The 15782-nt window shown below is 41.5% G+C and overlaps 2 protein-coding genes across 2 annotated transcripts; both read right to left on the reverse strand.

The window, feature by feature from the left end:
* Positions 1–1020: 1020 nt before the first annotated feature.
* LOC106593775 (olfactory receptor 1361-like) lies at positions 1021–3935 on the reverse strand. The gene is made up of 5 exons (XM_045688900.1): positions 3919–3935; positions 3508–3729; positions 3219–3335; positions 2903–3100; positions 1021–1279 (listed from the first exon to the last, which is right to left on the reverse strand). The coding sequence occupies exons 1-5, from the start codon at positions 3933–3935 to the stop codon at positions 1021–1023; spliced, it is 813 nt and encodes a 270-aa protein (XP_045544856.1).
* A 10421-nt stretch (positions 3936–14356) lies between these two features.
* On the reverse strand, positions 14357–15782 carry LOC106563645 (olfactory receptor 10G7-like). The gene has a single exon (XM_014129401.2). It carries the CDS (start codon positions 15661–15663, stop codon positions 14713–14715), a length of 951 nt encoding a protein of 316 aa, XP_013984876.2. The 5' UTR covers positions 15664–15782; the 3' UTR covers positions 14357–14712.

The following is a 15782-nucleotide window of genomic DNA, read 5'->3' on the forward strand; positions in this document are numbered from 1 at the left end:
GATCATCACAGCATAGGCCAGACACCAAAACACATGATAGTATTTGATGGAAACCGTTGATGTAGAAATATCACTGGTGTATTGGATGTAGCACTGTAAGAGACTAGGACTGACTGCTTGTAAGCCATGGTCCAGGAATCTAGGGGGGTCCGTGGGCATGCGCCCCTGGGTAGTTTTCTTTTGTAAAAGCAGCTGTTAATTGGTCATTGTAATCCTGGGAGGCTTAGGTCTATGACCAAGATGGAATTAAAATAAAATACAAATCTCAAGTCAGGTGTAATGAGGATGCTTTGACTGTTGAATTAACTTGACTACTTGATTTGAAGTCCAAGATCATTGTCATATATCGCTTAATATAATCAGGTAAATGTTTTCACCTTCACAATCTTAAGCTAACGAGGTATGTTTTTTCCCTTTTCTTTAACGAGGGTAGGGCATAACCCCACAAACCCCCTGAATTCAAGCCCTGGTTATAGGATGTCTATGGTGAAGTCATCATGCAGGGTTTGGCTGACATACAGGTAGCTTCTCTAGCCAACAGGCATGGACACTCACCTGGGCCAAACACTCACCTGGGTGTCAACAGGTCACACAGGTCAACCCTAATACTGTAAGATATATTATAGTAGAATGGATCCCCCAAACAACTACCACGGGCTTCCCAGTCGAGCCTGGTTACTCTCTATGGTCTTTTTCCTTCTAGGGTGTTTTTCCTTCTAGGGTGTTTTTACTGGTTCTAATGTACTGCTTCTATTTCTGCTTGCTAAGCACTTTGTGAAATTGAGATGTAGAAGGGGCTTTATAAATAGATTTGATTTTTATTTGGGTTTTATCCAGACTTTTATTATGACTTTTTCTGTATGGCTTTAAAGGCATATCGCCAAAATAATATAAATATTTCATTTTGAAGAAAAACAATTTAAGTGAAGCAACAGTTTTCACTATGGCAGATACAGTATATCTTACACAGCATATCAGTCAAAAACAAGTCAAATAGAGATATAAGTAAATAGTAACACTTCATGTTGATTGGTTCGACACCACAGCTCTCTGGGCTCCTCTTTTACTAAGCAGCTTCTTGGCCGATTCCTTAAACTCCTCTGTCTTCAGAACATATATGATGGGGTTGAGCATGGGCGGCAGCACCGAGGTCAGAGAGAGGTTGATGATCCGGGCGTTGGTTGGTATGATTGAGTGAAGGAAGTATGTGAAATTAATAGGCAGGTAGAATATGGCCACGAGTATCAGGTGTGAGGTACACGTCTTCAAGGCTCTGACTCTGAGAGAGGGAGAAAGAGAGAGAGGGAGAGAGAAAATTAGAGAGGGAGAAAGAGGGAGAGAAGTAGAGAGAGGGAAAGCGAGGGAAGGAGAGAGAAGTAGAGAGAGGGAAAGTGAGAGAGAGACAGAGAGAGAGAGAGAGAGAGAGAGAGAGAGAGAGAGAGACAGAGACAAAGAGAGAGACAAAGAGAGAGAGAGAGAGAGACAGAGAGAAACAGAGAGAAACAGAGAGACAGAGAGAGAGAGACAGACAGAGAGAGAAAATGACAAAAGTGTCAGTACAGTAAGTCATTATCTATCCAGTTCAATGGCGTTCTCAGTATTTCCAGCATTTATCACTATAACAACATACACTATATATACAAAGGTATGTGGACACCCCTTCAAATTAGTGGATTCGGCTATTTCAGCCACACCCAGGTGTATAAAATATTATAAAATCGAGCACACAGCCATGCAATCTCCATACACAAGCATTAGCGATAGAACGGCCTTAATGAAGAGATCAGTGACTTTCAATGTGGCACTGTCATAGGATGCTTCCTTCCAACAAGTCAGTTCGTAAAATGTCTGCCCTGCTAGAGCTGCCCCGGTCAACTGTAGGTGTTGTTATTGGAAATTGGAAATGTCTAGGAGCAACAACGGCTCAGCCACAAAGTGGTAGGCAACACATGCTCACAGAACGGGACCGCTGATTGCTGAAGTGTGTAGTGTGTAAAAATCTTCTGTCCTCACTACTTAGTTTCAATCTGCCTCTGGAAGCAATTAACTGTTCTTCGGGAGCTTCATGAAATGGGTTTCCATGGCTGATCAACCGCAAACAAGCCTAAAATCACTGTGCGCAATGCCAAGTGTCTCCTGGAGTGATGTAAAATTCGCAGACATTGGACTCTGGAGCAGTGGAAACACGTTTTCTGGAGTAATGAATCACGCGTCACCATCTGGCAGTCCGACGTACAAATCTTGGTTTGGCAGATGCCAGGAGTACGCCATCTACCCCAATGCCACGTGGCAACTGTAAACTTTGGAGGAGGACGAATAATGATCTGGGGCTGTTTTTCATGGTTCGTGCTAGGCCTCTTAGTTCCAGTGAAGGGAAATGTTAACGCCACAGCATACAATGACATTCTGGATTCTGTGCTTCCAACTTTGTGACAACAGTTTGGAGAAGGCCCTTTCCTGTTTCAGCAACAATACCCCAGTGCACAAAGCGAGGTCCATACAGAAATGGTTTGTCAAAATCAGTGTGGAAGAACTTGACTAGCTTGCACAGAGCACCTTTGGGAGGAATTGAAACATCGACTGCAAGCCAGGCCTAATCGCCCAACATCAGAGTCCGACATCACTAACGCTCTTGTGGCTGAATGGAAGCAAGTCCCCGCAGCAATGTTCCAACATCTAGTGGAAAGCACTCCCAAATGAGTGGGGGCAGCAAAGAGGGGACCAACTCCATATTAATGCCCATGATTTTGGAATGAGATTTCTGACGAGCAGGTGTCCACATACTTTTGGTCCTGTAGTGAATATCTGAGACAGCACAACAATCAGTATCAGAGCTATATGTTTAGGTATATAAACAAAATATCTGTCTAAATCTCTGACTCTGATCAGTATGACTTCTCACCTGTCCTGGGGCAGTGTGATGGTGAACAGGGCGTGTGTGATACAGATGTATGATGATATGATGAAGACCATGGGGAAAAAGAGGACTAAACTGGGGTTGAGATAAGACATCACTATGTTAGGGACCACATCAGAACAGGGGGCCGCCAGACGGAACAGGGGACCGTGGTCACAGAAGTAGCTGTTGATCACCAGAGACCTACAATACAAAACATCTTCATTGTCCATATGTTACAGTGATCGACTGCTAATTTATTTTTCCAGCACCCGGTAACCGGTAACCTTTCGGAAACAGGTTCACCTCCTCAGCCACCTACCGACAGAAGGAGAGTCGGTTGATGAGGCACACAGCCAGCAACACCAGGAACACAGCAAATGCCCAGGCAGCACCCGTCAGCTGGAACATGGACCTGTAAGTCACCATCATATGGTACCTATATGGACAGTGGAAAGAAGTTGTTACCAAGGATTTTAGATGCAGTGTATTCATATATCAGGTTGAATTGTCAGTGAAAGCAGATACATTATTATCACACAAGGGGCAATTAAGAAAGCCTTTTGAATTGTATTTTATTGAATTATTTGATTTGATGTACTATCTCAAACCTGAGTGGGCAGCAGATGGCCACCAGTCTGTCGTAGGAGAGGATGGTGAGGTTGAAGGACTGCATGTTGAGGAAGAGGAAGATGAAGAAGAGGCTAGCGAGGCACTGGTTGTAGGAGATGAGCTGTCTACTGAACAGGAATGTTTCCAGGAGCTTGGGGACCAGGGCAGTGCTCCCACACACGTCTACGAAGGCCAGGTTGAACACAGCAATGTACTTGGGGCTGTAAGGTTAAGATCGTGACTTGATTATCTCCATGGGGAAATGTTTGTTTGTGCACTAGACACAGGACCTAGACAATTACAGAGAAAGTAAATATCATCAATCAGTAAACAAAAAGTGCAGATCCTCAATATCTGTCCACTGTCATCTGTAATGTGTAAGTTATCAACTATAGACCATCCAGCTGGACCTAATGGTGGTTTTCATTCAGAATCAACTATAGACCATCCCGCTGGACCTAATGGTGGTTTTCATTCAGAATCAACTATAGACCATCCAGCTGGACCTAATGGTGGTTTTCATTCAGAATCAACTATAGACCATCCCGCTGGACCTAATGGTGGTTTTCATTCAGAATCAACTATAGACCATCCAGCTGGACCTAATGGTGGTTTTCATTCAGAATCAACTATAGACCAGCCAGCTGGACCTAATGGTGGTTTTCATTCAGAATCAACTATAGACCATCCAGCTGGACCTAATGGTGGTTTTCATTCAGAATCAACTATAGACCATCCAGCTTGACCTAATGGTGGTTTTCATTCAGAATCAACTATAGACCATCCAGCTGGACCTAATGGTGGTTTTCATTCAGAATCCTTATAGAGCAGCCAGGGCGGTAACCAGGAATACAGTTGAAATCCCGAGCTGATGGGGGGAATCTAAAAGGAGTGAACTAGCAGTCAGAGCCCCTGTGATGCTTCAGCTTGTGTTGTGTGTGGTGTGGTTCATCTGGTTGGGTTCTGGGACTGCAAAAATATAGTCCAATGAAGGTAGAATTATGCTGTATTATTACCACTGAGATAAAACGAGCTGATTACCCCTTGGATGTGTCATTGTCAGATAACCATGGCCAAGATGTTGCCCACCTAGACCACAACACACATGTACACACACACACACACACAGTGGCTCACACACACAACACCTTACACACACACCACCACACACACACACACACACACACACACACACACACACACACACACAGGAGAAACCATGACCCAAAAAGGAAATACAGTTAAGTTTATTTTTCACTCTTCATTTTTCACTCGTTGACTATGGGTGGCGCTATAGGCCCGCCAGCTGAAATGATACTTCACTATATCAGGTTTTCTTAATTTCAAAAAACATATGTGTGCTTTCGATAGGAAAGTGAAACCTTTTCTAGCTTATCAAGTGGATCAACTAGCTGACGATGGCGATACGTAATGACCTGGACCAGAGCTACTTAGTAAAAGCCTGGACTACAGCGAGTTTGTAGCAGCCTGGACCACAGCTAGTTAGTAACAGCCTGGACCACACCTAGTTTGTAACAGCCTGGACCAGAGCTAGCTTGTAACAGCCTGGACCACAGCTAGTTTGTAACAGCCTGGATCACAGCTAGTTTGTAACAGCATGGACCAGAGTTAGTTTGTAACAGCATGGACCAGATCTTTTACAGCCTGGATCACTTTCAGCATGGACCAGAGTTAGTTTGTAACAGCATGGACCAGAGGTCGTTTGTAACAGCCTGGATCACAGCTAGTTAGTAACAGCCTGGACCAGAGCTAGTTTGTAACAGCATGGACCAGAGTTAGTTTGTAACAGCATGGACCAGAGTTAGTTTGTAACAGCATGGACCAGAGGTCGTTTGTAACAGCCTGGATCACAGCTAGTTAGTAACAGCATGGACCAGAGTTAGTTTGTAACAGCGTAGACCAGACCTATGGACTGACCAGAGAGATGATGTATACGAAGCAGAGGAAGACGTAATAGTAGTTCATGTGGGGGATGTCGATGAAACCACTGATGAAGAAGTAAGGGGGTCGGATAAAGGTGTCAATGTTCCCTGTCTGGTTAGAGTCAGAGGTCAGGTAACTCATCCTGACTGGTGGTGTTATCAGTGATTCCTCCTGGCTCGAAATAATCTGTGGAAATATAAAATAAATACATCACTGTTTTTTAATTCACCTGTTGAGACATTGCAATGCGTGAAACATCATCAGTACAAAGGCAAATATCCAAGTTCAATTGTCAATTTTTTACATAATTATATTAAAAACACTAAGAATACAATTCTTTAACTGACAACAAAGTGTAAAATAGAATCCATTTGACTTTTACCTCGGATACAGTTAAACAATTCTAATGAATAATCCAAGGAATAGCACTGTAAAGCTGATATTGGTTTCAGGTTCCCCCCATTAGAATAACACTTACCTGTTGGTCCCACATACTGTATGGTCTAACATGGTACAACTACATACTGCAGAAACTAAGTCTTACCTGGTCTTACCACAGACTGGATCCAACTGTCTCTCTTCAGTAGTCTGGTGATGTGTGTTGGACTGAAGACCAATTTGTGGTGCTGGCTCTGAGTCCACCTCCACTGTTATACCTGCAGTCTCATGGTGAATCTGTAGTAGGGTGTCCCCTGTGGGCCACCGTACTTGTGTATGACATGCCTAGATTGAGTGAAGTAGACGTGTCAGAGATGAATACCCTTGCTGTTGTTGTTGTTGTTGTATGGTTGTCATAGGACACATCTCAATGCCCTTCTGGAACTACCAACCACACAGGCTGAGAAGAGAGAGGAGGGAGGCGATAGAAAGAGGAGGAAAGAGAGAGGAAGGAGGAGAGAGAAAGAGGAGAAAAGCAGAGAGGAAAATAGGAGAAAGCGGAGAGAAAGAAAGGAGAAAGGATAGAGAAAGATAGGAGAGAGGAAGAGAAGAGAGTTGACCATTCAGATCCCATCAGAGTTATATGTTTTATGTTTTGGTAATTGTAGTAATTTGAATAATTTAGCAGACACTCTCATCCAGTTGAGCTAATGAATTGAGCTAATGACAGTGGTGTAAAGTACTTAAGTGAAACTACTTTAAGGTGCTGCTTAAGTCGTTTTTGAGGGTATCTGTACGTTACTATTAATACTTTTTGGCTGCTTTTACTTTTTCTTCACTACATTCCTTAAGAAAATGTTGTACTTTTTACTCCATACATTTTACTCCAGGATCTGTTGTATCATAGAGGATGATTACTAGACCTCTATCTGTAGTATCATAGAGGATGATAACTAGACCTCTATCTATCTGTAGTATCATAGAGGATGATAACTAGACCTCTATCTATCTGTAGTATCATAGAGGATGATAACTAGACCTCTATCTATCTGTAGTATCATAGAGGATGATAACTAGACCTCTTCTATCTGTAGTATCATAGAGATGATAACTAGACCTCTATCTATCTGTAGTATCATAAGGATATAACTAGACCTCTATCGATCTGTCAACACATGAGTCTCCTACTGAGGACACAGTCAGTCTAATGAGATAACTTATGAGGACCGGCTTGTCCACATAGCTTAGAAACGCTCTCTGCAGATAGAAGGAGAGAGAGAGCAACTCATGTGTAAGCAACAGGCCAAACCTAGCTAACAACAAACGTTCCCACAACTTTAGAGAATGCTCACTTACGAGTTTCATTACGTAATTAAGTAACATTTTCATAGGAATGTTCCCGTGTTGTGCAAGGAATTTTTTCAAGATACCAATCCCTTAATGTCAAATAGAACTTACCCAGAACATGATATGAATATTCTAGAAAAGTATCATGAGAATGTTTCAAAATACTTTTATAAAAAAATGTAAAATGACATTACACATCATGTCTTGTTACTGATACTGAGCTAATTAAGGCCCTGATTGTTGAACCACTGATCCATTCACTGGTCTTTTTCTGTTGACAAAGTTAGGGATACCCACACAGTGCTTTTAAGATAGTGTTTTCAACTTACATATTTGACACACATGATTACATTGTGCATGTTCAATTAATCAGTCATTGTTATTCAACATATTCTCATGTGCGATTATGAACTCACAATCTCTTGGTTTACGTTACTCCGATCTTCCTGCTACGCCACCACGTCCATTTAAGGTATCAATTATTCAGACTATTCTCTCATTATTTACTTATTTCAGAAAGAATAAGAAACCCCCACACTGCTCTTGATAGTATCTCTGCTCTTTATTAAGCTTTATGTATCGGCAAGGCCTTCGTCAGAGCTTTTTGAGTGTTTTTAATTTGGGGTTCTTCTTTTTGCTCATCTTATTCAACTGTTACCATTGTCGTGTCTTTGGGTCACCATTAAACTGAAGACATGTTTATCAATTAACTCCCTGTAATTATTATACCGCGATTAAACTGATTAATCGTTTAATTGTAATTAACTAGGAGATCGGGGCACCAAGGAAAATATTCAGATTACAAAGTTATAATTTTCCTAATATAACTTTCCTATATTTTAACATATTATATTATAGTATAGGCCGATTATCATCTGGTTTAAATGGTGTATTTTACCTCGCGTCCAGTCTCATTCCAAACGTCGTAAATTGTTGTATCTGCACGAATCCAGCCTTTACTAAAGTCATCCATACATCAATTGTCTTAAAATCATTTATTTACTAAACTAAGTAATTCACAGAAAGCATACAAACAGTAATTATCGTCACAAAGAATTGGTAGAGTAATGTGCCCTAGTGGGCTAAACAGGCATGGCGGCCTGTTAAACAAAGGGTCATAAAAGGTCAGCTGAGGAGGCACACAGAGTTCATTAATATTAACAATTGATATGCTAATCCTTTGCACATGAACGCTCACTCATTCGGGAACAATTGCAATCAATATATATATTTACGCTCAGTGTGTCGCCGGGATCCTTGTTGGAGCGTCGTTCTGTTGGAGAGTTCTCTCTCTCTATCTCTCTCTCTCTCTCTCTCTCTCTCTCTCTCTCTCCTGGTTAGAATGGATCTTTCAAAGCGACATTCATTAATGTCGTTATAGAATGGATGTTTCGTTGGTCTTCGCGTTCAATGATATAATTTACTTAGCTGCAGACTAATAATTAATATCAAAGACTTGTTCTTATTCTGTCGGTATCGATAGTCTAAAAGTTAACCACGTGGTATAGTTCACTTTCAGTAGAGGAATTGGATGGTCAAACCTATTAGCCAACTCGCAATGGAGTGGAGGCCTGGTCTGCTCAATGTAAATCAGGGTGGGGGTTTTATAGGTGAACCTAGAACAGGCTTGTCAAATGACGCCTGGTCCTGTCTGTGTCCCTGGGGGGCGTGCCGATGACTGATTTAATCTTTGAACATAAATACATTCTATCACATTAACATCAGTACACAGCATCTCAATGTATCACAAATAGCTTTATCCTTATTAATACATTCTATACAACCATTTGGATGCAAGTCCCATAGCTGAGGCTATTATATAAACAGTTTTATGGTAATATGGCTATATTGTCTCTTCTGAGTATCACAAAATTGTACCAAGCGGACCAGTTCGTAGCTGGATTCTTCACCAATCTTCCATACCTTCTCCAGAACATAAATGTAGTTCAGTTCCCCAATTCTGTGAGTTGGAAGAATTTCCTGTGTCTCTCTATGAAACCCCTCTGTGTCTCAACTGGGCCATGTGGCAAGAGATTCTCCTCTAGAATTTTACAACCCCTTCACACAGGGCCTGGGTGGGGGGAGGTAGGTTGGGGATGGTGCAAGGGGGAGGGGGTCAACTGTCCTCCCTGTACTCAAAGAGGGCAACGTCATGACACCATGTACCTGCAACAAAGATAGCTCAGATGTGTCTTTTAAATGACTATTTCTGCAAATGTTGGTGGGGCATATGAACCTGTTTTAATGATACTCCTGAATCTCTATGATCAATAAAATATTTTCTTGAGTGTACTTTTAACAGAGCTGGGATTTATTCAATGTGCATTCACCCTATTGCTTCCACCTATCAAGTTGTTTCAGAGTGCCTAGTGAGGAGGGGTTAGGGATTCTTCTGGACAGGACCTAAATACACTGGCCTAATAACCACATGCCCTAGAGATATGCCTTATTGGGACAGTGGTTAGAGTGATCATTGGTGCTGGTGGCCTGGGTTCGAGACCCAGGCCAGCAATATATGTTAACGTCATTATTTGGCAGCAGTTACAACACACTTTTCTGAGATAATTAAATGCAGTTTCTCATTTTACATTTGAGAACTTTACAGTCCAATATCAAACAACCACGAAGAGGTAGGCTCTCTCTCCCTCAGTTGTCTATGTACATCAACAACTAGCTAATGTTAGCCAGAGTGAGGTGAGCTCAACTCTAACGAGAAAACAGTAGATAAACACTTTTTCTGCTTCTAGTTGGCCGTCAACATACCACTGATGAATGATAAACGATGGGGAGTAGTAGCCTGCTCGCCCTCTGCAGCTTGCCTGCCAATGCATGCGTGTCCCAACCCACATTTTGACAACTGAATGTGAACTTGCCTGCCTGCTCATTTGATCAATGCCAAATCCATTTGATTGACAAAAGTGATTCACATTTCTTGCTAGTTAAGCAAATGACACCTGTAGCCACCGAAATACGATATGGGGGAAAAACTCACTCACCCACTCATCCAAGGACAGGACATCCTCCCTAGCTAACATTAGCCCTTGTGTATTTAGCTTGCTAAATAAATAGCTACATAAATAGATAAGCTAGCCTATTAGCCAAATTACTCTATGTCATGGAATTTTGAGTCAAATATAACCTACTGTTAAAACCTCATATGAATGTTCATTTTCTAGTTTAAACTGGGAATTTTCTATATTTTTTACTGATATGATTGTCTGTTGGATTCCAATCGGCAAAGTAGTTAAAATGCTGTACGTTCGACTTTAAATTGTTGAAATAAGTAAGTTCCCATGAAACATTACAGTTTTTCTCGATTGTTTACACACATTTTCTGAAAGCATGCCTCATATTCTCAGAACTCTACACACAAATCAAAAAACACACACAATGGGCAAAACCCCTCAATTCTCCAGCAAAATGAAACTTTACATTCAAAACAATGTTATTTCTCATCAAAATGGTATTTTGTTTTCAAATGACACACAAAGCCATCATATGAATAGACATTCATAAGAACCAGTTGAACACTGATGTGCTCAATGTAAAACACTATGATGAATGGAAAACACTTCTTCTCCATTCATCATAATGACTTAGGCCTTTTTTTGGTTCAGTGTTGCCATTACTACAGACAGTACATACATAAGTGTGTTGTAAAATATTTGAGAATATTGTTTTTATACTCAGAACACAAAAATACACGGTAACAAATATATTTTATTTTTCTCACAAAAACAATGTACACAGTGTACATCCCATTCCCAACCAACACAAAGTTGCACATACAGTGGTCTACATACAAAATAGAAGAATTTAATGTATACAGTTACAGTAAAAAAATAACAATTAAAAAATGTAAATAAAACTATGCTGCATCCTCTCTTCTGTTGCGGTCTGGCCACAGCACCTCATCCACATCACAAGCAATGTTTTCCCTGGTCAAGCAGCGGGGGAAATATCGCCTAGCATGGCGATTCCAGCCATGAAAAGCATCAGCTGCTATATCTTCACATGCGTCTTCCATAGCTTGGAGAAGAGGTATACGCGTTTGTGGATTTCGGTCATACACTTTCCATCTCTAGGCAGAAAAAAATTCCTCAGTAGGATTGAGGAATGGAGAATATGGAGGGAGATAAATAACTAAAAAGCATGGGTGGGCAGTGAACCAGTTACGAATCAGAGCAGCCCTGTGGAAACTTACATTGTCCCAAATGACAACGTACCTGAGCTGCTCTGGGCCATCTACCTGATCTGGTGGAATGAGTGTGTTGTGTAGGGTGTCCAGGAATGTGATCAGATGGGTGGTGTTGTAGGGGCCAAGGGTTATCATGGCGATGGATGACGCCGTGTGGGTAATCGCTGCACACATTGTGATGTTCCCTCCGCGCTGGCCAGGGACTTGAACAGTGGCACGCTGGCCGATGATATTCCTTCCCCTCTTTCGTCTTTTTGTGAGGTTGAATCCAACCTCATCAATGAAGATGAACTAGTGCTCCACTGCAGCCACCTCTAGCTCAAGGACTCTCTGAAACACACATGACAATATCAGAAATAGACATGGAGTGGTCACTATTGTGAAGCACAATCATTATGATTACAATACTGAAATGTGTATAATTTATACAGTGTTGAGAGTATGCATCAATTGTGGGATTGTATAGGACTCACTTGCACATAGTTATATCGCAATTCTTTGACTCTTTCTGAATTGCGTTCAAATGGCACCCTGTAGACCTGCTTCATCCTGAGATTATTTCTGCGCAAGACACGGTCCAGTGTTGATAAGCTTACCCTATCAATATTTTGAAATATCTCATTGTTTTCTATTATTTTTCTTTGTATTTGCCGTAATGTTATGGCGTTATTTTCTAGGACCATGTTCATGATTTCAGTTTCCTGTTCAGGACAAGAACACGTTCCCGACCACCTTGTGTTGGTAATCTTTCAGTTCTGCCAAACAAATAGTAAAATACTGTAAATACACAGTAGGAATACATTTCCCAAATACTTGAAACATACTTTATTTTTAAAGTCCTACAGAACAGTCCACAGGCAATACTGTACTACTGTACTCATTGAGTACTGTATTGATATGCAGTACTGCAATTTTCGAGTGAGAGTAGATTTCTTACCTATTCTCATTTCGGAATGTCCGGATGATGGATGCTACAGTGTACCTGCTCAAATTTGGCTATACTCTTTGCCCAGCCTCCCTCATTGTTAGACCATGGTTGACCACATGATCAACCAAAGTGGCTCGGATCTCATCAGAGATTACGGTCCTTGGCCTTCCTCGTCCTCGTCCTTGTCCTCCCCGTCCTCCTCCTCTTACTCTCACTCCTCTGGCTCTGCCTCTGTTTCCAATGTTGGCATCCTTTGCTCCAAAACAGAAGAGCTCACCTGTTGCCCTTTTATGCTAAAGCTCTGATTGCTAATTGTAAAACTGTGTGACGGGTGTTTGCCCATGTGATGAGTCAGTGTGCATATTTGAATGGCAGTGTGTTCATTGTGAAAACAAGAGATTTTCTGCATGCAAATTGTGCCAAATGCAAAGAATTGTGTGTAGTGTTTTGAAAAAAGTGTGTTTTAGAACTGCAATTTGAGTGTAAAGCAGGAATTGTGCTTGTAGTTTAGCAGAATTGGTTCAGGGGGATGGTGCATGAGTTACATGTTGTGGTCATTGTGTCTCAAGTACCAGTATTTGTGTGTAAACAATTGAGAAAAACTGTAATATCTTATATTATGAGGACATGGCAACCATGTCCTGTATATGTTCGGTAAACATGGTAACCATGTTCACACACACAACAGTCAGGTATTATCAGTACTGTAATGGCTTACAGATTGCAGTGACACTGATGACGCTATGACACTTACGATGGCTTGTTTTTACTGTCACTAAGCTTCAAATAAAATAAATATAGCTATTTCATTAACAACAATGCACAGTGACGTAGTGGTCTTCTCTCATATAAACATTACCCATATTTTATATTTCTCTTGTGTCTGTAACTTTAAATGTATTTTGTAAAAGGATCCTTTAAATGAGACCCAACTCTTTGGTCCTGAGTGGCTCAGACTGACTTCCCAGGATGCATCTCAAATGGCACCCTATTCCCAATATAGTGCACTACCTTTGGGTCCAATCCTAAAGTAGTGCACTATAAAGGGAATAGGGTGCCATTTAGGACAGAGACCCAGTCTCCTCTTGTCTTCCAGCTTCTCCACTGCATCCCCGTAGGCCTCAATAACCAGGTCCTAATTGAATGAATGCAACCATTCATTAATAATTGTAAATATGGCCGATGACGATGACACAATGGGAATTAACATTAACTACTATGCTGGTGGGGATTGTGACCTACCAAAGCTGTGTAGCATATTATAGCTATAATTTCCTTGACTTCATTATTATATCACTTTATTCAGAGGGACTGTGGATTCATTGATAAAGAGTCAGGTTACAATCAAGATCCTTTCTATAGATTAATCCTTTCCATCTAGCAGCAGAACAAACTTTAGTTGCACAACAACAGGTTATCTCCATCACTTCACTTCTCTGTCATTTACACATCTCTCACGTGAGTCTCTGGGAAGGGTACTTTCAGAATAAAGCCCCGAAATAAAAGTCTTGATAGACCTTACATACAGTAGTTCTGATGACTAAACTATCGCTGAATACCATGGCTACACTAGTACTATTGACAGTCTCTTCATGGTGTGCTTGGGGCTATGATCCTGGCCTAGCAGGAATAAGAAAGAACAAGATCCAGATCAATCTTTGCCGTGAAAAAATAAAAGTAAAATGTATTCCGAGAGGGCTTCATCCTTGTCCAAATTTCATCCTTGTCCAATCTTAATCAGTGTTTAGACAATTGGGTGTTTGTTCTGCTCTGTATCGGGTGGTTGCGGTGTGCATCGGGTGGTTGCGGTGTGCATCGGGTGATTGCGGTGTGCATCGGGTGGTTGCAGTGTGTATCGGCCATAGGGCCCAAAACAATTGGCCCAGCGTTGTCCGGGTTTGGCCGGGGTAGGCCGTCATTGTAAATAAGAATTTGTTCTTAATAACAGACATGCCTAGTTAAATAAAGGTTCAATAAAAAATATATATATATTGGGGTTATACAATCAAATCAAGTTTATTTTTCTTTTGAACAGGACACATGTTGTGTACACAGTACAATCAAATTTTAACTTGCAGGTATAACTCTCGACATTGCAACAACAATAAAATAATGAAGTAGAATATTCAATGTAATAAAACCCTTTAGATACAGTAGATACAGGACAATATACAGATGTAGTAATGTAAAGTGCTAAAAGAAGAAGCCGGAAATATTTAAACCTTGGACTGTGGTTATTCAACAGAAATCCAGTCTGATCTTGCTTGTAGACAACACCACTCTTAAAGGCAATGTAAACTCTGCTGATGTGAGCTGAATTGGAAATGTATTTAAAACCTTTAAACACACATTAGTGCAGTTTCTGACTGAATCCTGGGCCAGGTCACAAAAATAATACTTTTCAAGACCTCATTTCATCACTGCAATTCTTTTTCTAGAAAGTATCTGAACCAATCTCTTCCTAATCTCCTTGGTCTTCAGACAGTAGACTACTGGGTTGATCAGAGAAGGTAACAGCGTGGCTATAATCAGTAAAGCATTACGCTCTGTCAGAGTCAGCCTCACCCCTATCCTCGTCAACAACACAGAGACTAACTTGGGAGCGTAGTAACAGGACACCACAATGATGTGACAAATACAGGTATTAAACACCTGCACTCTACTCTCGTTGTTAGGCAGTCTCAGTACTGTGTAGATCAGATTCACGTATGACAACAGAATGAATATGAACTGTGCACCAATCAACCACAGACCCAGGATGGTGGGAAGCATCCAATAGGGTTCAGGGTTGACACAGGCAGTTCGGACCATAGCAGGATAGTCACAGAACACATATCTAATGATGGGCTGGCAGTATGGAAGGCTGTCTGCCTGAGCTGCTACTACCCCCATGACCCCTAACCCTATCAGCCAGGTAGCTGTGATCAACAGGAAGAGCCGCGGGTTAGTTAGGATGATGTGGTACCTAAGAGGAGTGCTGATAGCAATGGTTCGGTCCAAAGCCATCAGGGACAGGGCCAGAAACTCTTCGATGTCACCCAGGTGGTAGATGTACATGCTTGATATGCAGGAGTAGTAGGAGATGGTTTTGACCTTGGCCAGCAGGACAGAGATCATGGTGGTGCTTGTGCTGGTGGTGAACATGATATCCACCACGGCCAGGTTACAGATAAGGAGGTACATGGGCGTGTGCAGCCGTCTGTCCGTCGCGATGATGCAGATGTTGGTGCCGCTTCCCAGAAGCACAAGGAAATATGTGATGAAGATGAGGAAGCCCAGGAGCTTCTGGTGAGAGAGGTGGTCGAAGCCTGTGATGGTAAACTCCTCCACATTCTTCCCTGTGATATTCACTGAAGACATCCTACACAAGCATCAGCCTAGACAGACATAAAGATGATATATAAAGACAACAACTCTATAGTTAAACTAAGACACTAACACGTGGTGGCACAAGTTGCACAATCAAAGCCCTCCATTGA

This window comes from Salmo salar, chromosome ssa11 (genome assembly GCF_905237065.1).
Source record: "Salmo salar chromosome ssa11, Ssal_v3.1, whole genome shotgun sequence".
Taxonomy (NCBI): domain Eukaryota; kingdom Metazoa; phylum Chordata; class Actinopteri; order Salmoniformes; family Salmonidae; genus Salmo; species Salmo salar.

Coding starts and splice junctions, on each gene's coding strand:
- LOC106563645 (XM_014129401.2), bottom strand. CDS start 15,663: ATGTCTTCAGTGAATATCACAGGGAAGAATGTGGAGGAGTTTACCATC.
- LOC106593775 (XM_045688900.1), bottom strand. Junction 3,336..3,507: donor GCCATCTGCTGCCCACTCAG/GTTTGAGATAGT, acceptor CTGTCCATATAG/GTACCATATGATGGTGACTT. Junction 3,101..3,218: donor AACCGACTCTCCTTCTGTCG/GTAGGTGGCTGA, acceptor TTTGTATTGTAG/GTCTCTGGTGATCAACAGCT.